General features: G+C 60.0%; 4 protein-coding genes across 6 annotated transcripts; 2 read left to right on the top strand and 2 right to left on the bottom strand.

Annotated features, from left to right (window-relative positions):
• Positions 1 to 820: 820 nt before the first annotated feature.
• Positions 821 to 6973, top strand: SLC43A3 (solute carrier family 43 member 3). Of its 2 annotated transcripts, none has more exons than XM_015863651.1 (13): positions 821 to 982; positions 2651 to 2864; positions 3125 to 3254; positions 3656 to 3702; positions 3777 to 3853; positions 3948 to 4040; positions 4218 to 4357; positions 4680 to 4786; positions 5007 to 5162; positions 5246 to 5359; positions 5729 to 5915; positions 6123 to 6246; positions 6700 to 6972. In XM_015863651.1, the coding sequence occupies exons 1-13, from the start codon at positions 836 to 838 to the stop codon at positions 6850 to 6852; spliced, it is 1689 nt and encodes a 562-aa protein (XP_015719137.1). In that variant the 5' UTR covers positions 821 to 835; the 3' UTR covers positions 6853 to 6972. The 2 variants fall into 2 exon arrangements, with proteins under 2 accessions (XP_015719137.1, XP_015719135.1); XM_015863649.2 differs by lacking the exon at positions 821 to 982 and adding an exon at positions 1318 to 2508 and having other exon boundaries at positions 6700 to 6973.
• Positions 6974 to 7056: 83 nt separating this feature from the next.
• On the bottom strand, positions 7057 to 8207 carry LOC107314452 (bone marrow proteoglycan-like). The gene is made up of 5 exons (XM_032444788.1): positions 8147 to 8207; positions 7922 to 8019; positions 7710 to 7841; positions 7527 to 7638; positions 7057 to 7247 (listed from the first exon to the last, which is right to left on the bottom strand). Exons 1-5 carry the CDS (start codon positions 8205 to 8207, stop codon positions 7189 to 7191), a joined length of 462 nt encoding a protein of 153 aa, XP_032300679.1. The 3' UTR covers positions 7057 to 7188.
• Positions 8208 to 9662: 1455 nt separating this feature from the next.
• On the bottom strand, positions 9663 to 13362 carry P2RX3 (purinergic receptor P2X 3). Its single transcript, XM_015863611.2, has 12 exons — positions 13007 to 13362; positions 12369 to 12504; positions 12175 to 12246; positions 12038 to 12104; positions 11878 to 11971; positions 11719 to 11796; positions 11503 to 11644; positions 11040 to 11176; positions 10871 to 10964; positions 10723 to 10788; positions 10421 to 10498; positions 9663 to 10309 (listed from the first exon to the last, which is right to left on the bottom strand). The coding sequence occupies exons 1-12, from the start codon at positions 13144 to 13146 to the stop codon at positions 10187 to 10189; spliced, it is 1227 nt and encodes a 408-aa protein (XP_015719097.1). The 5' UTR covers positions 13147 to 13362; the 3' UTR covers positions 9663 to 10186.
• Positions 13363 to 13963: 601 nt separating this feature from the next.
• SSRP1 (structure specific recognition protein 1) lies at positions 13964 to 21810 on the top strand. 2 transcript variants are annotated; one of them, XM_015863671.2, is made up of 17 exons: positions 13964 to 14097; positions 14427 to 14576; positions 15310 to 15495; positions 15792 to 15897; positions 16532 to 16722; positions 16794 to 17024; positions 17108 to 17211; positions 17341 to 17469; positions 17797 to 18018; positions 18185 to 18257; positions 18743 to 18881; positions 19014 to 19059; positions 19607 to 19730; positions 20250 to 20420; positions 20695 to 20786; positions 20964 to 21147; positions 21342 to 21810. In XM_015863671.2, the coding sequence occupies exons 2-17, from the start codon at positions 14523 to 14525 to the stop codon at positions 21408 to 21410; spliced, it is 2121 nt and encodes a 706-aa protein (XP_015719157.1). In that variant the 5' UTR covers positions 13964 to 14097; positions 14427 to 14522; the 3' UTR covers positions 21411 to 21810. The 2 variants fall into 2 exon arrangements, with proteins under 2 accessions (XP_015719157.1, XP_032300755.1); XM_032444864.1 differs by having other exon boundaries at positions 14062 to 14126.
• Positions 21811 to 21858: the final 48 nt, after the last annotated feature.

Here is a 21858-nt window from a genome sequence, read left to right as displayed (position 1 = left end):
GGGGCTCGCGTGGCCGTGCCAGGCTGCGGCGGCACAATCTGGCACCCGCCGTGTTTGCGGTGCCGTCTCCGGCGCGGCTCCCGGCGAGCGAAATATCACAAGCTGGAGAGACAGACGCTGGTGGGGAGCGGTGGGCGTTGCGGGCGGCACGGGGCTGACTCAGGGGCCGCCATCCGCTCGCTGTCCCCCGCGATGTCCCCCGGTCCCACCGTGCCATAGCTGTCCCTATTCTATGGGTCCTATGGGTCCGGGCAAAGTGACAGAGGGGTCAGGGCCTGAGGCGTTGGGCACCTCCGGTTTTGGTCCTTTACTTGCATCCACCCATCCGTGGGTATGGTGTGGGGGTGTGGGACAGACCCTCGTACCCCAGTAGGTCCTGGGAGGGACGATGGCACCAAGATGTGGGTGGAAAGAGATGGGTGATGAGATGGGACCAAGAGTGGTGGAGGATGGTGGAAGAGAGATGGATGGATGGGAAAAAGGAATGATGGATGGGGAGGAGGGGGTGAAGGCACGGGGTGGGTGAGGGCAGCAGGGACACAGTGCAGGGCAGGTGATGTTGAACATGTGTAGGGCTGGGTGGGTGTAAAGCAGGATGGATGGATGGATGGATGGAGTGGGACAGATGGGCGGGAGGCAGGCAGATGGATGGGTGGATGGCTGTGCAGCTGAGTGGCAGGTTGCGGGGCGGCCGGCGCCTGCCAGCAGGGATGAATGGACGGGTGAAGGGATGAATGGGGCCGTGGGGGCAGTGGGACAGGGGGAGGATGGACAGATGGATGGGAGAGAGGGCAGCGAAGGACACGGGGCTGGCGGGTCGGGCACGCGGCTAAGGATGGACCTCAAGTCAGGGGGCCGCAGCCCCGGTGACCCCACGGCGGCTCCGGGCCCGCCCCGCCCCCGCCGACGCCCCGGAGGCCGCGTCGGTTCTCTCCGCTCCGCCTCCCGCTTGGAAGGACGAGCGGGCACCGCCGAAGTGACGGTAAGTGTGCGGTCCTCGGAGCCAGCCGGGCCGTGCCGGGCCACGGGGCTCAGCCTCATCCGGGCTGGCCGCATCCCCGCCCCGCCGGGCCGAACAGGGGCGGAGCCGCGGCAGTGCCACTCCCGGTGGATGCGGGCGGGCGGCTCCGCGCCCAGCAGGGCCGAACCGGGCCGGGCAAGGAGAGCGGCGGCCGGGGATGCTCTCGAGGGCCGTGGGGCGTACCGGGGAGCGGGTACCCCGAGTCCGACCCGGACCCTCCGCGGCGTGTTGGGGCGGTCGCGGGGATCCAGGAAGATTGCGGGTCGCGGTGGGAGCAGTGGGGCTAAGGCCGGAACGTGAGATGCTCGTGGCGATGTCGGGACTGCGTGGGTCCGATCCTGGGGGCTGCTTGTGTTCCCCCCACCACGTGCGTGCCCGGCCATGTGCGCACCCGCATGGAAATTCCCCTCGCGGGGGCTGCTCGGGCCGCCTGCTGCGTCACGGGGATGCGGTTTTGCTTGGTCCCGGACACCCTCAGCCCTACCCGGAAGCCGACGGGGCCGGGAGGGCTCCAGCTCCCTTCAATGGGACAGGAGGGACGCCTAGCGCCCTGCAGCCCAGCCACACAGCAGCTCCTAGAGAAGCCCCATCTCCTTCCTAGGGAGCCCAGTGGCACACAGTGACAGTGCCAAGCAGTTAGCGTTTCTCTTTGCCACAGCCCTCCTGTGCTTTCCCTACTCATATCCCCAGCCCACAGCCTCTGCTGGGGCAGCTATATATAGTGTAGCCCTGCTGACCTCGGGGCTGAGCCATCTCCATCTGCATGGTTAATCTTTAGCCAGCTGCCTGTCCCCCTGGTCAGCTGTAATGAGGCCTCATTAGCAGCCATTACACTGGCCACAGGGCCAAGGGTGCCCTGGTGACAAGGTGTGGGTGGTGGTGAGCGCTGGGGCTCCGTGGTGCTGTATGCTCTTGAGAGACGATGGTGGAATGTGCTGGGTTTCCTACCAATGTCCCAGTCCACCCATGGCCTGCGACTGGGTTCCCAGAGAGGTGCCAGGGTCTTCAAGAGGTGTGTCAGCATGCCTGGCATGGTGTCAGGGTCCCTGGGAGTATGTCATTGTGTGCCATTGTCCCCAAGGTGCGTACCAGAGTGCCTGGTCACAGGCATGTGTGTGTGTGCCAGGTCCCCGGGTGTGTCATTGTCCTCAGGTGCTGTGCTCATGGCCCATAGCACCAGTGCCAACAGCCCCAGGGCTGTGCTTCCATGCTGTGGGTTGTGTAGCATTCTTATGCCAGGCCCCCAGGGGACGTGCTCAGGGAGGTGCTCAGGGAGGTTGCAGGTCCCCAGGGCTGAGTGCTGCAGGGTGATAAGGAGGTGGTGCTGGGGGCGGACAAAAGTTCTCTGCCTATCGGGTGCCAGCAGCCCTGGCTCCCCCCCAGTGATCCCAGCAGAAGTGCACAGTTCAGCCGTGTGCCTCGGGCACCCCACACAGGGATCCAGACCAGAGTCCAAACTCTGCTGCTGCAGCGGCACCAGGGTACAGGTGGGTGTCAGTGGGGGGGCAATCGGGGGACAAGAGGAGGAGCGGGGGGCCGGGTTGGCCTTTGTCCAGGTGGTTGGTCACATGCAAAGTGAGGGACTGTATGGAAAGGGAGGGCTGTGACTGCCCCACTTGTCCCCTGCAGGATCAGCAGAGCCCCGTGCCCAGCAGCATGGCAGGGGGCGCGGGGCGGGCCAAGAAGCTGGGCACACTGCTCTCGGGGCTGCTGGAGTGCGGTGCTTTCTGTGGCATCATCTTCGGCTGGGCCTCTCTCGTCTATGTCCTCAAGAACCTGGGCTACTTTCAGCAGTGGTGCGAGTCCTCGGCCAACATCAACCCCAATGGGACGCTGTATCCTGGTATGACCCCAGTGTCACCATCCCCATCAGTGCTGAGCTCTTGTCCCTGGCACCCTGGGTTGCCCCACATGCCTCCCATGTTCCCGCTGTCTGGTGCTCTTCGGTGCCCAGCTTCCTTCTGTCATCCCTGTGTCTCCACTGTCCCAGTGTCCATTATCCACACTGTCTGCTGGCTCCCTACTTTTCCTGTCCCCGGTGCTGCCCATTTTCCCCACTCCTCCTTGCTGGTGTCCCTGTCCCTGCTGATGGCTGCCTTGCAGACTGCAGCGGGCAGGATGAGCAGTTCTCCCTGGTCTTCACCATTGGCTCCTTCATGAACAACTTCATGACCCTCCCCATGGGCTACGTCTTCGACCGCTTTGGCACTGCTGTTGCCCGCCTCATCGCCATGTGAGTGCTGCGGGGGGTGGCAGGGGGTGCTGGGAATGGAGGGCCATTAACTAGGTGCTGACGCAGGGCTGGGGGAGCGTTATCAGGAGCGGGGTGTTTATCGGGGCTCCCAGGCAGGGTGGGACTGGTGGAGCCCTTCTCACTTTGGGGGGGGGACAGCAGTGTTTGCTTCTCAGTGCCACCAAATGTCCCCAATCTGTCCTTCGTTGCCTACAGCTCCCCAGATGCTCTTCATCCCCACTGATGCCCCCAGGGCACCCCTGTAACTGTAGGGCCAGCCACTTCCCCACGTTCCTTCACCCCAGAGGTGCCACATGAGACCAGTAGTGGGATGCTGGGGTGTTGGAGCACAGGGGTGGTGATCTTGTACCCACCTTGTGAACACTGTCCCCCTGTTTCAGCTCCCTCTACACTGGTGGGACCCTGCTTGTTGCCTTCTCCACACCAGGTGAGACCCACGCAGATGTGGGGTGTCCCCACCCCATCCATGTCCCTTGAACCCACTGACACCTGTGTCCCCAGACCTAGCAGTGCTGCTCTTCCCGGCTATGTCAATGCTGTCGGTGGGCGGCATTCTCCTCATCCTCACCAACATGCAGGTGGGAGGCACATCTGAACCCTCACCCTACTGCTGGGGCACCCTGCCTAGCGATGGGGACACTGACAGCATTGTGGGGGGGTTCTGTGTGCCAGGTGGGGAACCTCTTTGGGAAGTACCGCTCCATCATCATCACTCTCTACAACGGGGCCTTTGACTCCTCATCTGCCATCTTCCTCATTATCAAGGTGGGCATGGGATGGGTAACACCACAGGCACTGGATCTGCCAAGATTCAAAGCACAGGCACTGCGGTGGGCTGGAGACAAATGGGATGGGGGCACAGCTGGGGTCTGACATCTATGGTGGCCCTGGGCAGTGACCAGTGGCCAGCATGGCATGGTGGCAACTTGCATGTGTCCCCAGGTGCTGCATGAGCATGGACTGTCTCTGCGGGCCATGTTTCTCTTCATGGCAGCCTGCAGCGCCTGGCACCTGCTGCGCACCATCTTCCTCATGCCCCGCATGCACATCCCCTACCCACTGCCACCTGCCTACAACTATGGGTAAGGGACGCCCTGCCTACACTCCTAGGGTGGCAAGACCCATCCCTTAGGAGGTGGTGGTGCCCATCCTGTGGGTGATGGTCGTGGGGTCCATTCCACAGGTGGTGGGGGTGGTCATGGTGCCTGTCCTGTGGGTGGTGGTAGCAGTTGTGGCACCAGTTCCATGGGTGGTGGTGGTGGTCATGGTGCCCATCCCTTGGGTGGTGGTGGTGGTCACGGTGCCCATCCCCTGGGTTGTGGTGGTCATGGTGCCCATACTGCGGGTGGAGGTGGTGGTGGCACTGGGATGCTGTGATGGTTGACAAGATGAGCAATGCTGCAGGCTGTCATGCCCAGGGCGCTCCCAGTCATACCGCACCTACGAGGAGAAGCGCCCACCGGAAGATGATGGGCCAGAGGAAGTGCCCCTGGAGCCCAGTGCCCCAAAAGGTGGGGGAGAACTGGGGCTGGGGTTGATGGGTGCTTGGAAGTGGGGGTGGCCATGTGGGTGGTGGCAGTGTCATTTGGGATGTTGGCCCATGGGCTGGGTGGGGGTCCTTGGAACCACAAGTGGATGGATGTGTCAACTGTGGTGGAGACTTTTGGGGAATGGGCTTGGCCAAGTGTGGTGGGAGTGGGCAGCCCTAATGGATGCATTTGTTCTGTGCAGGCAACGCAGCTGTGGAACCCTTCTGGCCCTGCGTTCTCTCATGGCTCTTCATGTGGCATGTGGTGTGGCTCTCGGTCATGCAGCTGCGCCACTACCTCTTCATTGGTACACTCAACCCACTGCTTGACCACCTGGCCTTTGGCAATGAACACCTGGGTAGGGCATGGTGGCCAAGGGGTACAGTGAGCCAGGCAGGGGGCTGGGGTTCGGCCCTCTGCACTGACTATGCTTCTCCACAGTGAGCATCTACACCAACGCCTTCGCCTTCACCCAGCTCTGTGGGGTTCTCTGCGCTCCCTGGAATGGCCTCATCCTTGACTGCCACAAGCGGAACAAGGCCCACCGTGCTGAGGGTAACCGTCCCTGTCCCCCCATCCCCCTACTCTTGGTGTCCCTGACCCTGCTCTGTTTGGGACATGCTACCACTGTGCTCTGACCCTGCTACGCCTGTAGTTATGTCCCCACAAAGCCCTGACCCCCCGCTGTGCCAATGGATGTGACACTACAGTGCCCTGATCCCACCCTATCCATAAACATGTCCCCACCATGCTTTGACCCCACCATGCGCATGACCCTGCAATGTCCTTATCCCTCTGTGTCCACAAAAGTGTCCCCATGATGCCCCGACCCCACTGTGCCCATGGATTTGTCCTTAGCACTCCCCATTCCTGCTCTACGTGGGGACATGTCCCCACTGTGCCTTAACCTTGCCATGCCTGCAGGAGCTCGGGGGGCACTGGCTGACCTACGGGCAACCGTGCCGTCACTGGTGTTGACGGCGACGCAGTGCGTGCTCTTCTCGATCTGTGCGGCCGTGCCTATGCTGCCTGTGCAGTTTGGCACATTCGTGCTCCAGGTGATCAGCCGCTCCTTCCTCTACGGGGGCAACGCCGCCTTCCTGGCCATCGCGTGAGTCCTGTGCACCCTGATGCCGGTGGTGGCAGGGGACAGAGTGGTGATGGAAGGGGAGGGAGCAGTGGGGACGCTGGTGGATGATGGGGCAACGATAATGGGGTCAGGGTGGAGGGGGACAGGCAGGGGATGATGGTGAGGGAGGGTGAGGGTGGAGGTGGAATGGTGATGGGAACAGTGGTGACGTGCACTTTGTCCTGGCAGGTTTCCCCAGCAGCACTTTGGGAAGCTCTACGGGCTGGCCATGGCTCTGTCGGCACTGGTGGCCCTGCTGCAGTATCCCTGCATTGCCCTGGTGCGTGGAGCACTCCAGGGGGACCCTTTCTATGTGAGTGCTCCCCACAGCCTACGGATACCCCACAGTCCAGGGGCGGGGGGGACAGTTCCATGGTGGGGTGGTGGTCAGAGTCCATGGATGGATGCAGGTCCTGGTGCCAGGCTGGATGGGACTCCTCCCCCACGTGGGGTTGGAAACACCAGAAACACCAGACGATGAGGAGATGGTGTCCACGGTCCATGGCAGGATGGGGCTCATGCTGTGGTGGGATGGAGGGCCTGATCTAAGTTCAGGTGGGGATGCTGCCCTGTGAAGGGCAGGAGGTTCTGCCCCCTGGTAGACTGGGGGCACACTGTGCTGGAGTATGATGCTCGTCTGCAGTACCATGGGGTGTGGTTTGCTACCCCAGCACAGGCAGCCTTTAGGGGACTGAGGAGCTGGCCCCTTGTCTGATTGGGATCAGCCCCTGGTCCCATGCCCTCAACCCCTGTCACTCCACCACAGATGAATGTGGGGCTCATCGCTGTGGTGCTGCTGGCCTACATCAGCCCTGTGGTGGTGGTCCGCGAATGCCGGAGGCGTGCCAAGGAGCTGGAGGCTGCCTCAAGCCTGGAAGCTTCTGCAAGTGCCGAGACCCCCGCCCAGACACCCCACTGAGCCCTGCACTACCATCCAGCTTTTTTCTACTGGACTTTGGGGGAGGGATGGGACTGTGCTGGGGGGCACAGCAAGGGGTGGGTGTGCTTTGGGATGGAATAAATATTCCAATGCCTCTGCCCATGGTTCTGCTCCCACCCGGTGCCCCCAAACCCCAGGGGCTTCTTCAGTATCTGCTGTGGGGTTGAGCCCCGTACTGCTCCCAGTCTCCCCCAGCCCTAAAATACATGGACATGTGGCCTCAAGGCAGTTGATAGGGCACTTTATTGGGACAGTGACATGGACCACTGTGGGTCCCTGGGCACTGGAGAGCCATGGCAGGACCCCTGAGAGCCCTCAGTACTCACAGATGAAGGGGCGTATCTTGAAGCAGGCTTTACTTCTCCAGAGCCCATCTATGGACAGGACCCATTGTCAGGGACACAGGGAGACCCACAAACCCCCATTGCCCATCCCATTTCCCCAGTGTCCCAGTGCTCCATTCCATTGCCCTTGTGACCCGATGTCCCCTCTCAATGTGCCCCATCCCACTGTCCCACTATCCCAGTCCCTTCTCCCAGTGCTCCATCTCAGTGTCCCACGTCTGTTGGCACACTCCCAGCACCTTTCCCTGCCCTTGGTGCCCCCACCCATTGCCCCCAGCACCCTGTGCCACGGTATGGGGCTGTTCTCACCTTTGGGGCTGAGCACGGTGCAGGTTTTGAACAGTCGTTGGGGCTGCCCGGTGGCCCAGTTCGCATAGTTCCAGGGGCTCTGGTCCTCCCAACACGTCTTCCACGACCCATTCTGTGGCAACAGGTCTCAGCATCTTGCACCCACCCCTGGCCAAACCCTGGATACCAGCTAAGCCTTGTTACCTGGCAGGAGGTGACTGCCCCAATCCAGAGGCTGAAGTGGGTGTAGGTGGATGCCAGCTTCCTCAGCACTTCGTTAGTGGATGTGCTATGCACCGAGGCCAGCTGTCCCCTGTATGTGTTCCGGCAGTAGCTCTGAGGAGCACAGGTTAATGCCTGGCACTGGCAGTGCCCATGGGAGCCTGGCATCCCACTGACCTCCCCACCCCTCTCACCTGGGCACTGTTGTAGGTGCGCCATGTCTTCACCACTGCAAAGCGCCTCCCGCTGCCCTCCTCTCTGCCTGCAGGTACCTTCATGGTGTGCCACGGGGCTGAGGGAAGGGACAGGCTGGAGAGTGTCCCCTCTGCACCCCCGCCAGCACCAGTACCCCGAGACTGGGGACAGGAGTGTCCCTGAGCTGTTCCCATTGTGTCCCTAGTGGTCCCCGAGCTACTCACCAGGGCGGAGGGCAGAGGCCATGCTCAGCAGGGTCAGGACAAGGAGCAGGCTAGGCTGCATGGTGGGGAGCTGTAGGGACATAGCAGGGCTGGAGGACCTCTTGCCCCAGGGCCTTGTGGTCCTTGGAGTAATCTCAGGAGAACCTTTGGCCAGCCCTGGTGACATTCTCACAGCACCTGGTCTCCCGTGCCACCCCGTGTCCTTTGTTTCCCCTGGCATCCCCAACACCAGCCCTACCCCTCATGCCCAGCCCTCAGCCCCATCACCCTGGGTCCCTGACCCCTGCCATCCCCGGTGCCACCCATTCCCCAGGTCCCTGTTACCACCCCTTGGCCCTCAGCCACCCCCACATCCCTCATGCTCTGCAGCCCCCTGCTAACCCTGGGGCTACCCCTGGTTCTGTGCCACCCGTGCCACCATGCACCCCCCAACACACCCCCAGAGCATCACAGAGCTGCATGTACGAGATTCAGGGCTGTCTTTTCCCTGTTCCCAGCCCCAACCCATCAGCACAGGGCTGTGTCCCCCCTGCCATCCCTGTTCCTGTCCCCACTCCTCACCTTGGGGCTGGGAGCCTCTGCCTGCCTTGGCCCTTATAAGAGTGCTGGGGCCACGTGTCCCCTGCAGCCTTGCACCACCCCAGCCCTGGCCCCAAGCCACCAACTGCCATAAGGTGGCCTGGAGGTACACAGGGGGGTCAGGGACAGTTAGGCCACTTGCCCAAGACCACTTCCTCTCCCCATGTCCACAGAGCCTTGCAGCGGCCAGTGCCAGTCATTAGCCCCAGATGCCATCACCCTTTAGGGTGGCCGTGTGCCTGTTATTCAGCCACCTCATTCCTTACCACGATCCCTTTCCAACGCCGCCTGTTCCCTGCCACCCTGTCCCCAAGCACTGCCACCCTGCCCCACAACCCTGCTACTCCTTGGGGCACAGGACCGTCATGTGATGGTCAGGAAAGTGGATGTGCCCCTTTAGAAGGGGCAGTAGTTTTCCCAACAGCCCAGAGTACCCATTTGCCATTGCAGCAAGGGCGTGCTGCTGTCTCGTGCCCATGTTAGTGGGCATGGAGGGGCTGCATTCCCAGGTACAGCAGTGCCTGGAGAATGTTAGGGGCATCTCCCTGTGGGCTCAGGGCATGGCAAGACACAGAAACAGAGTCACAGGGCTGCCCCAGTGGGTGATGGCATCTGGGGCCAACAACAGCTATGGGCTGCTGCGGGCACCATGACTGCAAAGAGGGGAAATGACCTTGAGCAAGTGGCCAAACTGTCCTTGGTTCCCCCACCCCCACAGGCCACCCCATGGCCGTTAGTGGCTTGGGGCCACTGCAGTGGAGCTGGGGCAGTGCACAGATAAAGGGGACATGTGGTTGCAGCATGTGTTTGGGGGAAAAGGGAAGATGCTGGGGGCTGCAGTGTGATCTTGTGGTGGTGGGGACTGCTCCCCCCATCCCAGGTCGCCTCATGGCTCCTGCTTCCCTTGGAGCCCCCCCCCCCCCCCATTAACCCCACACACAGAGGGCACAGGCGTGGGGCTGCACACCAAGTCTTTATTGGGAGGAGGGGTCTCCACATCCCCTCGGCTGGTTCTGAGGTGAGCCTGAAGGTACCGCTCCTCTCTGCCACCCCTGTGTGGCCCCCATGGCTCCCTGCTCCCTGTGCCACCCTATGTCTCTCACGTCCCTGCATCCCCAGCATCATTCCTGACCCTCACCCACTGCCCTTGACCCCTCTGTCACCACCTGCTCCCTGGTGTCCATCCCCACAGACACCCCCCAGTCCTCACCCGCTCCCATGCCAACCTCAGCAGCTTGGGGCTGTGTCCCCCCACTGTACCCACCCCCACTCCTCACCTTGGGGCTGGGGGCTTTGCATGTTGCGGCCTTATAGAGGCACAGGAACATGTTACACCCACACCCCAAACACCCCCCTGCCCTGTCCCAGTGACAGCGTGGGTAAAGAGTGGGACTGGGGAGCTCTGGAGAGGAGAGATCGTGGGGCCAAATGCAGACAGGGACTGCCCCATGGCACCCAGAGCTAGAGGCCCAGGGAGAAGGTGCCCGAGTCAGTGGACTGCTTCTCCCGGCTCTGGTCCCCCAGGGCTCCTGGGGTACAGCCTGAGGGGCTGCTGGAGGCTGGGGGCACGCTGGCCTCGGGCACCTGTGGGAAAGGGAATGGGCATAGGGTCACTCCCTGTCCCACAGCTGTGGCACCCAGGGTGCTGGGGGCTTTGGGATCGCCCCTCCTTGGGGTACCCAGCAGCCAACTGACCTCCTCAAACTTGCGGGCCTTGTAGTGCTCGGCGCCCTTCAGGAAGTTGAGCAGGATGATGTCGCACAGCACCGTGCCCTGGGGGGCAGCAGTAATGGGGAAGGGGCTGCGGGGTGCCCCCTGACACCCCACAGACCTCCAGGAATTAGGCTGCTATCACCCTTCCCGTCACCCTGCCTTGTGGCAGTGGGATTTCCCTCCATCCATCCTGCTTCCCACCACTTTTGGGCGTCACCACGGCCCTCAGCCCTATGGCTGCGGGTTGCCTCCTTGCCCCAGGGCTGAGGACTGCCTCAACTCACCACGCCGATGGAGGTGAAGGCAGCCACCGTGTTGATGAGGGTGGGCACGATGCCGAATTTCCCAGCCTGCAGGAAGGCAGAGGGCTGAGCTGGCATGGCCTCCACCCATGGCATCCATAGGTTCCTGGGATGCCGTGCCCGTACGTACGTTGCCATACACCAACACATCAAAGCGGATGCCGAAGGCCTTGGTGAGGGTGCGCAGCTCGGTGCCGTTGTGCCCACGGTAGTACCGTGCGTGCCTGCGTGGGACACGGCCACCTGGCACCTCCTGCTCTGCAGCCGTCCCAGCAGCAGGCAGCGACACGTGGCCCTACCTGAAGTTGTAGCCGGGGGAGCCGGGGCTGTGCTGGGTGACGCTGTCCAGGCGGGTGAAGGAGTAGCGGGGCAGGCACAGCTCCCAGGCGCGGTCCAGGTCACACACCCAGCCGATCTTGATGCCCAGCACCCCGCCCTGCCCAGCCGGCCGTGAGGGCAATGCTCCCCATGCCACGTGGCCCCATGGCCCACCATATACATCCCACATCCCCACCATACCATTTTCCCATGTCCTACATCCCCATGTCCCACATTGCTGCATCCCCACACCACAAGCCTCTGTTCGCACACCTCAATGTCCCAATGTCCCCACATCCCCGATTTCCACACCCCATGTCCCCATTCCCGCATTCATGCACACCACATCCCAGGTCTCCCCGGCCCTAAACCTCCAGTCACTACATCCCCTACCCTGTTGTCCCCACATTCCCCATCCCCGCATCCCACATCCTTTATGCTCACGGTGGCAGCCAGTGCGGCAAAGTCCTGCCCGGCGAAGCGTGCCACGTCCCCCAGCCGCAGGATGGGGCACAGCGGCTGCTGCTCGGGGTGGAAGCGGCAGCGCTGCAGCTCTCCTGCGCTGACATGGGGGGGCAGGTTGGCCCTGAGGGGGGGGGGGGCACGGCTGTGAGCCTCCAGCAGTGAGAGCCCATCCCGTGTGCCCTCAGTGCCACTCACTTCTCGAAGCCAAACAGTGGGAAGCGGACGCTGTTCTTGATGAAGAGGGTGAAGTTTTCAGCCTCCAGCATCACAGGGCTGTGGGGAGAGAGGTGGTGGTCCTGAATGGGGCAGAGGGCACCGTGTTTATCCCCCCTCCTGCTGCTGCTGCACACTCACACATCGACAGTGTCCACCTCGGGTGGGCACCAGCCCCGGATCTCACAGGTGCGCAGGGTCACATTGTAGGGGATGCAGCGTCCTGTCAGCACCCCTGTGGCCATAATGCGGGTGGGCTCAAACCCTGTGGTTTTTGGGATCCCCCTCCCTTAAAACTCACCACTGCCTGTGGTGCGGCCCTTCCCCTGACAGTCACGGTTGGACGCACACCGGTATGTGGCTTCACTCTGTGGAGGGGGGGTGTCTGTGGGTCGGGGCACACCGGTGCCCCCCATGCCACCCCCTGTGTCTCCATACCTCTGGGCAGACGCCCTGCTCTTGATTCTCCGTCAGGATCTGCTTGGTGACCACCACGAACACCGAGGTGCCCTGCGGTGATGGGGACACCGTGTCACCACCACCCCCCTTCCAGCCCCATGCCACACGGGGACTATTGGGGTTATTTGAGACGAGGTAGGAGGGCTCGGGGTGGGTTCCCTGCTGTCTCCTGCCTGTGGGGGGGTGACGTAGTCTGCTGTGTCCAGGACGCGGTTGCCATATTTCCCGATGCCCTTCACTTTGGTCACCACCGAGGACTCGATGACAGTGTCCCGCACCTGGTAGGCCTTCTCATGCAGGAACACCCAGCTGTGGGGTGGAGGGGTCAGGCTATGGGGACAGCTGGTTGGCCCCCTGCCACCCGCAGACAGTCCTCCTGTCACCAGCCCTCCGACAGCCACTTGTCACCTGCCTGTGTCACCCCATGGGGTTCAATATGCTCCTCAACATCCATCCCTTCCTCTCCTCTCCATCATCCACGCCAACAGCCACCCTCCCATCACCTTCCCTTGTGTCACTTGGTGTCCCCATCGCAGACACGCTGCCAGCCACCTGTCCCCCTCTGCCCGTGGCTGTCATCACTTCTCACAGCCTGGTTCCCACCCCCACACCCAGCGGGCAGCTGCCATTCCCACGACACCCTCCTGACCCCACATCATGCACCCACCCAACGTCCCCTCTCGGTGTCACCCTCCCGGTCCCCAGCTTGTCACCACGGCATCAGGGAAACCGTGTACACCGGGAGCAGCGTCTGCCGAGGGGTGGGGGGACACCAGCAGAGGAGCGGGGTCCCGTTGGGAGGGTCTCTCACCCGATGAAGTAGGAAAGGATGAGGAGCTGCACGACCCGGTTGACGACGCCCACCACCCAGCTCTTCACCACCACCGACTTGGTGGTCTCGTAGGAGAAGAAATCAGCCAGGCAGCCGGACTGGGAGCGCTGGGGGGGCATGGGCAGCCGGGCGGGGGCACAAGCAGGGGCTCCACAAGGATACGGGTGGGGATACGGGCGGTGGGAAGGGACGGACGCAGGGAGCGAGGCAGGGATACAGGCAGCGGGCAGGGATGCGGGCAGATAAAGGCAGCGATGCGGGGATGTGGGCAGGGATGCGGGCGGGGTGGTGCAGAGGGGTGGGCACAGGACGGAGGGAGCGGGAGGGGGGGCAGGGGGAGATGGAGGGAGGGGGCACGGGGGGAAGGAGGAGGAGGGAGGGGAGGAGGATGTGGGTGGGGGGAGGGCTGAGAGAGGCGGTGAGAGAGGGCTGGTTGTGCGGCGGTGCTACACGGGGCAGCGCTGCCCGGGTGCCCTGGGGGGCTGTGTGCCCTACTGGGGTTGTGTGCCCTGTTGTTGGGGCTGTGTGCCCCGTTGTTGGGGGCTGTATGCCCTGTTGTTGTTGCTGTGTGCCCTGTGTTGAATAGTGTGACTCTGGTTTTTAATGCCCCGCACTCGGGATGGTCCCACTCCGGGTGTCTCTGTGCTCGCGGACCCCGTGTGCCATCTCGCAGCGCCTGGCCGGGTCCCATATCGCTGTGTCCCGCTGTAGGGCTGCCCTTTACGCGGGGTGCCCCACGTTGGCCGTACCCCCATTCCGCAGTGCCCTATTAGAGCTGTACCCCGACCCGCCATGTGCCGGGCACAGCCACCATAACGTCACGGGGATCACCCGGCTCAGCCAATGGGAAGCAGCCCCCCCACTTTCCGGCTGGAGGCCTCCCTCCTCTCTATGGTTCCAGGTGAGACAGACCGCCGCTTCGGGGAGCGGCCGCTCTAGCCCGCCCTCCTTCCACCCCGCCGCCTCCATGCCAGAGCGGCCGAGCGGCGGCTCGTCTCTATGGCGGAAGTGGGGGCGGGTTCCGGCCGCGGCGCGGGAGGCGGTTGTGGGGGGAGGCGGCTTCGCGCGAGGTTCGTGTTGCGCAGGCGGGAAACGAGGGGTCGGCTGACGGGGGGGGGGTGATGGGTGGGGAGGGCGCTGGGGGGAGGGGGTGATGGGAGGGGGGGCGGCCGGTGTGAGCTGTGGGGCGGCGGATGGGGGCGTGGGGCCTAGGAACAAGGGGTGGTAGGGGCTGCTCAGGGCTGTTGTGCCCCTTCTGTAGTGGGACGGGAGGATCAACGGCCCTGGGAGCCCCGGGGAGGCGTTAAGGGGGGGGTGTTGCTGTGGGGTCACATCCCTCACGGATCGCTCTGGGGTTCCCATGTCCGTACTCACTTTCTCCCCCCTCCTCCGCCCCCAGCACGTCGCTGCTCGGTGGCAGCAGGGCATGCCGACCTCGGCACGGAGCTGAACTCCGGCCTCCTCCTGCCTGCCTGCCAGCACGGCCCCCTTCGTCATGGCTGACACGCTGGAGTTCAACGAGATCTACCAGGAGGTGAAGGGATCCATGGTGAGCAGCTCGGTGCTGGGGGCAGCTATCTGGGGTGCTGCCTGATGCCAGGAGTGCTCGCCCCATCTCACAGGCTGGAGGCACACGGTGTGGCTCTGAGGCCTGGTCTCAGCTGTACACCCAGGGGTGCGGTATGGCCCCCCCCCCCCCATCCCTGCAGCTCTTCCGCTGCCTTGTCCTGGCAGAGCTTGTTTTGCTGAGCTCGACTGGAAATGGGAGCTGAGGCGCCTTGTTTCCAGAGCTGAAGCATTTTGGAGCATCAACAGGGGCTTTTAGTAGCAGCCTGTTGCGGAGCTAGCAAGGTTGTGGTTGGGAACGTGTCCAGGGGAAGGGATGCCAGCTTCAAGCATTCACCCTTTGATGCAGTAGCTACTGCTGGGCAGCTGGGTGCTGTAAATCAGCCTGTTCCAGTGCTTGGGGGGGTGGGGCGCAGTGCCATGCTGCAGTGATGTTGAGCATTTCTGGGTTACCCTGTGGCATCTGGGAGACTGTTCCTAAATGCCTGATGGAGCTCTAGTACCGAGGCTGCTGGCAACCCGGCTGCCTGAATCCCAAAGGAGGGTGGTAAGGAGTGCATGGAGAACAGAAACTGGTGGGTGGTTGGGGAATTCGCTTTGCGTCCCCTGGGAGAGCTTAGCAGCTGTCTGTGCTGCGTGGAAGTTCCCACCCTTGGGCTGCTCCCCTCCATGTGCACGGGGCAAGCTGCCTGTACCTCACACCCACCTCCCACCAGAACGATGGCCGGCTGCGGCTGAGCCGCCAGGGCGTCATCTTCAAGAACAGCAAGACAGGGAAGGTGGACAACATCCAGGCCTCGGAGCTGGCAGAGGGTGTGTGGCGGCGTGTGGCGCTCGGTCACGGCCTCAAGCTTCTCACCAAGAATGGCCATGTCTACAAATACGATGGTTTCCGGGAATCGGTGAGTCCGTGCCGTTTCTGACTGTTGTCTGAGCCATGCTGACCATCCTTTCTTCAGCTCGCTTGTGCCACAGTCTCTTTGCTTGCTCTGTATCGGGTTACACTGCCTGCAGGATCTGCCATATCTCACAGAGCTGATCTCCTTCCCTTTAACAGCAGCTGATGTCTGTTTTTTTCTCATCACTTCTCTCGTACCATGGGCAATGTCCCAGTTACAGGCTCTGGGTCGTGCTGATGCGTACACAGCAGTTTCTGATGAGCGTTCACTTTTTCTCTGTTCTTTCCCACCCCTCACAGGAGTTTGATAAGCTCTCAGATTTCTTCAAGGCACACTATCGCCTGGAGCTGGCTGAGAAGGACCTGTGTGTGAAGGGTTGGAACTGGGGCACAGTGAGGTTTGGAGGTGAGTTATGGTAAGACAGGAACAGAGCGGTGATGCTGCTGCTGGAGCAAGAGAGTCTGCAGTGTGTAGGTCAAGGTGGTGGGGCTGGATGGGCATCTGGTGGGTCAGTGTCTTCATCCCACCAGCCCCTGGCTGTTGACAGCTTTAGATGCTCCTCTGGAAAACTGCTCCCTTTTTTAGTGGTGGTTTTGGATACAGTATGGATGTCGGTCATCCCAGGAAAGCAGGAGATACTTGCAGGCAGCACAGCATGTTCGGGGTGGGGGTAGGCAGAGAATGCTCAATGTAAAAGAGAAATCTGCATGGGAGCTGTGAGCATCTAATAGAGCCTGCCAATTCCTCAGGGAGCCAGAAGAGCTGGTGAATGCCCCTCCCTGCTCTGAGAGAGGAGGAAGAGGGGAATAAACAGCCTATTTGTTTTTGATCAATATAATTCTCTGTTACTGTAGCTGGGAGGAGAAAGCCTGGATATCTGCGTTGAAAACATTGAAAAGAAGGGAGGGAGAGGGGAGGCACTGCTGGGTTTTGAGAGAAGAACGATGCTGCTTCTGGAGTTTGGATCTGGGATGGAACTCACCTTGGGTCTGCCCAGCAGGGTTGACCTGAGGTTCTTATCCCTCCCCACTTCCTGTAGGGCAGCTTCTCTCCTTTGACATCGGGGAGCAGCCGGTGTTTGAGATCCCCCTCAGCAATGTCTCCCAGTGCACGACGGGCAAGAACGAAGTGACGCTGGAGTTCCACCAGAACGATGACGCTGAGGTCTCGCTCATGGAGGTTCGCTTCTACGTCCCCCCTACCCAGGAGGATGGTGTTGACCCTGTGGAGGTGAGTGAGGCACAGGAGGGCTAGTTGGTTGCCCTCGCCTAGTGCCTGACCACAGCTCCTTCTCCTTATAGGCCTTTGCTCAGAATGTACTCTCCAAGGCGGATGTGATTCAGGCAACTGGTGATGCCATCTGCATCTTCCGGGAGCTGCAGTGTTTGACGCCTCGCGGGCGATACGACATCCGCATCTACCCCACCTTCCTGCACCTCCACGGCAAGACCTTTGACTACAAAATCCCCTACACCACTGTGCTGCGCCTCTTCCTGCTCCCACACAAGGACCAAAGGCAGATGTTCTTTGTGGTGAGGAGGGGTTGAGTGGTCCTCCCTTTCTCAGGAAATTGTTTTGAGGGTTTTTGGGTCCTCATCTCCTCTTCTCTTTTCAGATTAGCCTGGATCCCCCGATAAAGCAGGGCCAGACCCGCTACCACTTCCTTATCCTGCTTTTCTCAAAGGATGAAGACATCTCACTGACCCTCAACATGAATGAGTGAGTTCTCTCCAGGCAACTCCCTTCTCCCCCTCCCTGGATCTGGGGGCTGTGGGGAGAGCTAGGAGTGCAGGTAATGAATCTCCTTGGTCCCTACTTTTGTCATTATCCTCTATTTTTGCCACACAGGGAAGAGGTGGAGAAACGCTTTGAGGGGCGGCTCACCAAGAACATGTCAGGCTCCCTCTATGAGATGGTCAGCCGGGTTATGAAGGCACTGGTGAACCGCAAGATCACTGTGCCTGGCAATTTCCAGGGGTGAGGCATGCTGTTGCTTCTGGCTGGGCGAGGGAATGTGGGACCTTTTTACACTAAGGGCGTGCATGGTGGTAGGGGCAGAGGCAAAATTTGCCTTGTTGTCCTTAGGAAAGGACATTCTTCTTGTTTCTGTGGTTTCAGGCCAGCTGCTTGAGAGCCCTTCCTGACTTGGACAGCAGGGCCAACATCTCTTTCTGTAGTTAGGATGAAGGGGTTTTGCAAGAATTTTACCCCGTGGGGGTGGTTGGTGGACTTAACAAAGCTGCTGTCTCACTGTGGGGCTGTTTGCTTCCTGTTGATGTGACATGGCAATGTTTGCCCTCACAGACATTCTGGAGCCCAGTGCATCACCTGCTCCTACAAGGCCAGCTCAGGACTTCTCTACCCACTGGAGCGTGGTTTCATCTACGTTCACAAGCCACCAGTACACATCCGCTTTGATGAGATCTCCTTTGTCAACTTTGCCCGTGGGACCACCACCACCCGCTCCTTTGACTTTGAGATCGAGACCAAGCAGGGCACACAGTACACCTTCAGCAGCATAGAGAGGTGGGCACGGAGCGAGCTCTTACTGTAACACAGGGCTGTTCTCTGTCCTGCCACTCAGCCCCCTTGTCCCTGTGTCCTCCATGTTGGTTACACGTGGTGGATCCTTACTGATGTAACAAGGTGTAAAAAGCTCAACCTGTCCCTGACCACTTTGTCTCTGCTATAGGGAGGAGTACGGGAAGCTCTTTGATTTCGTCAATGCCAAGAAACTGAACATCAAGAACCGAGGCCTCAAGGAGGTACCTGCTGCACAGGGCTGGTTCTCTGTGCCCTGCTAGAATCAGTGGCCTGCAGGCTGGGGTGGGGAGATGACTTGGGGCCTTTTTTCTTCTCTCCAAAGTTTTGCTGCTTTTATTCCTTTTATTATTATTATTTTTCACCTTTCTTTTCTTTCCTTACCCTTGTAGAGGAAAAAGGTCCGTGCGATACCCCTTCCTCTTTCTCCTTCCTCCTCCTGGTGCAGGTTTCCTCTGCATGGCTGTGTTGGTCTCTGACTAAACTCAGTAACTGCAGCATGATTTGCAAGAGGGGCCCCCACCTAACTCAGATAACACCTTTGGGAACCTTTCCTGCCCCTCTCTGCATCCCTGATGAGAAGACAGGGAGACAGATGGGACGCTGTGTGTTTCCCAGCCTGGCCGTGCATGCTTGTAGTTTCTAGAGAATGGACTGTATGCAGATGTGGTCAGCATGGAGAGCAGCTCTCACTCTGTCCCTCCTGCAGGGTATGAAGCAGAGTTATGACGAATATGCCGACTCTGATGAGGACCAGCACGATGCCTACCTGGAGAGGATGAAGGAGGAGGGCAAGATCCGGGAAGAGAACGCCAACGATAGCAGCGATGGGTCTGGAGAGGAGACAGGTACGTGCTGGGGCTGCATGTGAGCCTCACTGCCTGAGGGGCTGCCTGGTGTGCTCAGGCTACTTCCTCCTCTGGTTGAATCCTGCTGTGTTCCTTGGCTGTCTATGCTCACCCCACACTCTGTCCTTTCAGATGAGTCGTTCAACCCTGGGGAAGAGGATGACGATGTGGCTGAAGAGTGAGTAGTAGGGGCTGGTCAGGAGTCTAACTATGGGCAGCTTTTGGAAGATGCCATTTGTAGGCACTGTGTGGGGTGGGATGGGGCCGTGAGAATGTTGAGGAATGCGTCTGATGCAGACAGTATCACTGAAAATGGCCTTGTAAGTTGGTGCGTTTCTGGTCTGTCTCTCGAGTTCTCTTGATGAGAACTGCAGTCTGAACAAGCGCTCAGGGGCATCGTGTGTGCTGATGGGAGTCAGGTTCAGCCCAAGAGGAGGGGTGGATCTTGGTGCCGTTCAGCTGTGAGGCATTGCAAATGCCTAAAGTTTACGGGAACTCAAAATGATCAGCCATGTTCGTGGAAAGAGAGTCCCCTGAGGGCTGTTAAGTGCAAGCAGAACAGCTTCAGCTCAGGAAGTCTCCGATCTGCAAGTTGCTGGAGGATGGGAGAGTTCAGGGGCAAGTCTTGCTCTGTGCTTGCCACTGCTACGACTCCCTTACCTCCTGCTTCATCTTGCTGGAGTTGAGATCTTGAGCTTTCCCTGAAACCAGGTCTCTTCACACAGGTTTGACAGCAATGCCTCAGCCAGCTCCTCCAGTGGGGATGGTGACAGTGACCGAGGTGAGAAGAAGCCAGCCAAGAAGGCCAAGATTGTCAAAGACCGCAAGCCCCGTAAGAAGCATATGGAGGTGAGAAGTTGTTGCTGGTAGAGTTGTGTAGATCAGGACTCACTGCCCTTGGAACATGGATTGCTGCTCCTATGTTTGGAGCAACACCAGATCCAGGTCACAGCACATCAGCTGAGCTGCTTCCCGTTAGCCTTCTGCTGTGGTCTGATCCAATCCCACCACCTCATTGTGCTTTGCTGGGTTTGGGTTGTCCAAGCCTGGCTCTTCTGCTTCCTGCAGGCTTTACTTCATCTTGCAGATGAGTCTAGATTGAAACACTTACAAAGTATATTGTGGTGTCTGAGCCTGGCAGTACCCTCTGATTGTTGGAGGACTTGCCCCCCACAGGTCCTTCACATCCACTCCACTTACTCTGTGGGTGCTTTCACCTTTGTGTGTGTGTGAGCTGACAACTCATCTGTCTGATTAAGTAGCTGAGTTACGGGTGGGATGCAGGAGGCATCATCTTGGGGTAACCAATTAAGACTTTAGTGTGTGGGGTATTTCAAGTCTTGGTTCTTTCCACTTCCTGCTTTCCAGAGCAAGAAAGGCAAAGACCCCAACGCGCCCAAGAGACCCATGTCAGCTTACATGCTTTGGTTGAATGCCAACCGTGAGAAGATCAAGTCAGACCATCCTGGTATCAGCATCACAGACTTGTCCAAGAAGGCTGGGGAGCTCTGGAAAGCCATGTCTAAGGAGAAGAAAGAGGTGGGTTGCTCTTCCAGTGTGGATTGCTAAGCCGTATGTAGGAAGGGAAGGTGGATGTCAGGATGCTCTTGCTTGGTCTCGGGATCCTGCTGCTCCATTAACGGATCAGGAAGGGAGGGTGGCAGTGGGGAGCTGACATCTCAGCTGGTGTGTGAGTAAGGTCTCCAGGTGGTCAGGGACATGGGTGGAGATCGTGTTGGACTCTGGTGGTGCAGATGCTCATGATGGTGGATGGTGTGGGAACAAAGTGCCACTTAACCTGCTTTTGCTGCAGGAATGGGATCGCAAGGCAGAAGATGCCAAGAGGGATTATGAGAAGGCCATGAAAGAGTACAGCGTGGGCAATAAGTCAGAGAGCTCCAAGATGTGAGTATGCTGAGCAGACAAGAGGGATGTGGCAGGGCTTCACTGTTCTGGAATCTGTCTGTCCTCAGCTGCTGTGGTGGCTGGGCCTCTCTGAGGCTGGGGGATTGTGAGATGGGACCAGTGAGCTGTCAGCAAGGTAATGCTTCTGTCTCTTCCACCCTGCCAACACACACACAGGGAGAGGTCTAAAAAGAAGAAGAAGAAGCAGGAGAAACAGATGAAGGGGAAAGGGGAGAAGAAGGGTGCTGCCTCCAAGTCTTCGTCCTCCACCAAGAGTTCTGCCAAGAGTATGAGTGAGAGCTTCAAGAGCAAGGAATTTGTCTCCAGCGACGAGAGCTCCTCTGCAGAGAGCAAGAAGGAGGTAGTAGGGCGGTTTGGTGGTGGGATTTGCTGGGTCTTATTTTACCTCATCCCTACAGGCATATATTCTTCCAGATAGCATGTACATCCAGTCTTGTAGCAGAGGACTGAGTTTGGTCTTTGCTATTGGCAGAGGAGCAGGTGAACATGAGCTGCTCTGCTTCTACTGTCCTGACTTCCCATTTCTTCCCACAGGACTCAGAGGATGAGAGAGGCGCCAGCCCGGCCCAAAGCTCAGAGGATTCCGGATCCGGCTCGGATTAGTTCTGTCCCCGCTGGCTCCAGGCTGGTTCCCAGATCAGCGTGAGGACTGGGTGGGCCGGCCCGCAGGAGGGGTCTGGCTCTTGGGCTCTGGCTGGCTCCGAACCTGCCTGGCCGCCCTTCCTCCTACCTCTGCTGCCAGGTGAGGGGAGGCACCGGAGTGGGGACAGGAGGGTGCCCAGCTTCACTGCTTGAGCCCTTTCCCCTCAGTGCCTGGCTACAGAGTGAAGCCCCACAGAGGGGAGGCCCAGGAAGGAGCCTCGATCCCACTTCTGCCCTGTTTCTCATCAATTTATTTTTTTTAAATACTCGGGTTTGTTTCGGTCTCTTATTTTTTTCCTTTTTGTATGTTGGGTCAGTTCACATGGCAACTCGAATTGAATAAAAAACACCCGCGGCGGGACTGCAGTGTGGGTGTGGAGGTGGGGGTGGGCCGGGCTCCTCTTCCCCA

This window comes from Coturnix japonica, chromosome 5 (genome assembly GCF_001577835.2).
Source record: "Coturnix japonica isolate 7356 chromosome 5, Coturnix japonica 2.1, whole genome shotgun sequence".
Classification (NCBI taxonomy): domain Eukaryota; kingdom Metazoa; phylum Chordata; class Aves; order Galliformes; family Phasianidae; genus Coturnix; species Coturnix japonica.
Note: the sequence above shows the minus strand (reverse complement) of the source record. Positions and strands in the feature narration are given on the sequence as shown.

Excerpts from the sequence above, each read along its gene's own strand:
- SLC43A3 (XM_015863649.2), top strand. The coding sequence starts at position 1,972 with ATGTCCCAGTCCACCCATGGCCTGCGACTGGGTTCCCAGAGAGGTGCC. Across the intron at positions 3,255-3,655 it reads GTTGCCCGCCTCATCGCCAT|CTCCCTCTACACTGGTGGGA; the intron begins GTGAGTGCTGCG and ends CCCCTGTTTCAG. Across the intron at positions 5,360-5,728 it reads CAAGGCCCACCGTGCTGAGG|GAGCTCGGGGGGCACTGGCT; the intron begins GTAACCGTCCCT and ends CCATGCCTGCAG.
- LOC107314452 (XM_032444788.1), bottom strand. The coding sequence starts at position 8,207 with ATGCAGCCTAGCCTGCTCCTTGTCCTGACCCTGCTGAGCATGGCCTCT. Across the intron at positions 8,020-8,146 it reads GGCCTCTGCCCTCCGCCCTG|CCCCGTGGCACACCATGAAG; the intron begins GTGAGTAGCTCG and ends CCCTTCCCTCAG. Across the intron at positions 7,248-7,526 it reads CACCGTGCTCAGCCCCAAAG|ATGGGCTCTGGAGAAGTAAA; the intron begins GTGAGAACAGCC and ends TCCTGTCCATAG.
- P2RX3 (XM_015863611.2), bottom strand. The coding sequence starts at position 13,146 with ATGCCCCCCCAGCGCTCCCAGTCCGGCTGCCTGGCTGATTTCTTCTCC. Across the intron at positions 11,972-12,037 it reads GGGCCGCACCACAGGCAGTG|GGGTGCTGACAGGACGCTGC; the intron begins GTGAGTTTTAAG and ends TTATGGCCACAG. Across the intron at positions 10,965-11,039 it reads TCCCCCGGCTACAACTTCAG|GCACGCACGGTACTACCGTG; the intron begins GTAGGGCCACGT and ends TGTCCCACGCAG.
- SSRP1 (XM_015863671.2), top strand. The coding sequence starts at position 14,523 with ATGGCTGACACGCTGGAGTTCAACGAGATCTACCAGGAGGTGAAGGGA. Across the intron at positions 16,723-16,793 it reads ATGGTGTTGACCCTGTGGAG|GCCTTTGCTCAGAATGTACT; the intron begins GTGAGTGAGGCA and ends TTCTCCTTATAG. Across the intron at positions 18,258-18,742 it reads AGAACCGAGGCCTCAAGGAG|GGTATGAAGCAGAGTTATGA; the intron begins GTACCTGCTGCA and ends TCCCTCCTGCAG.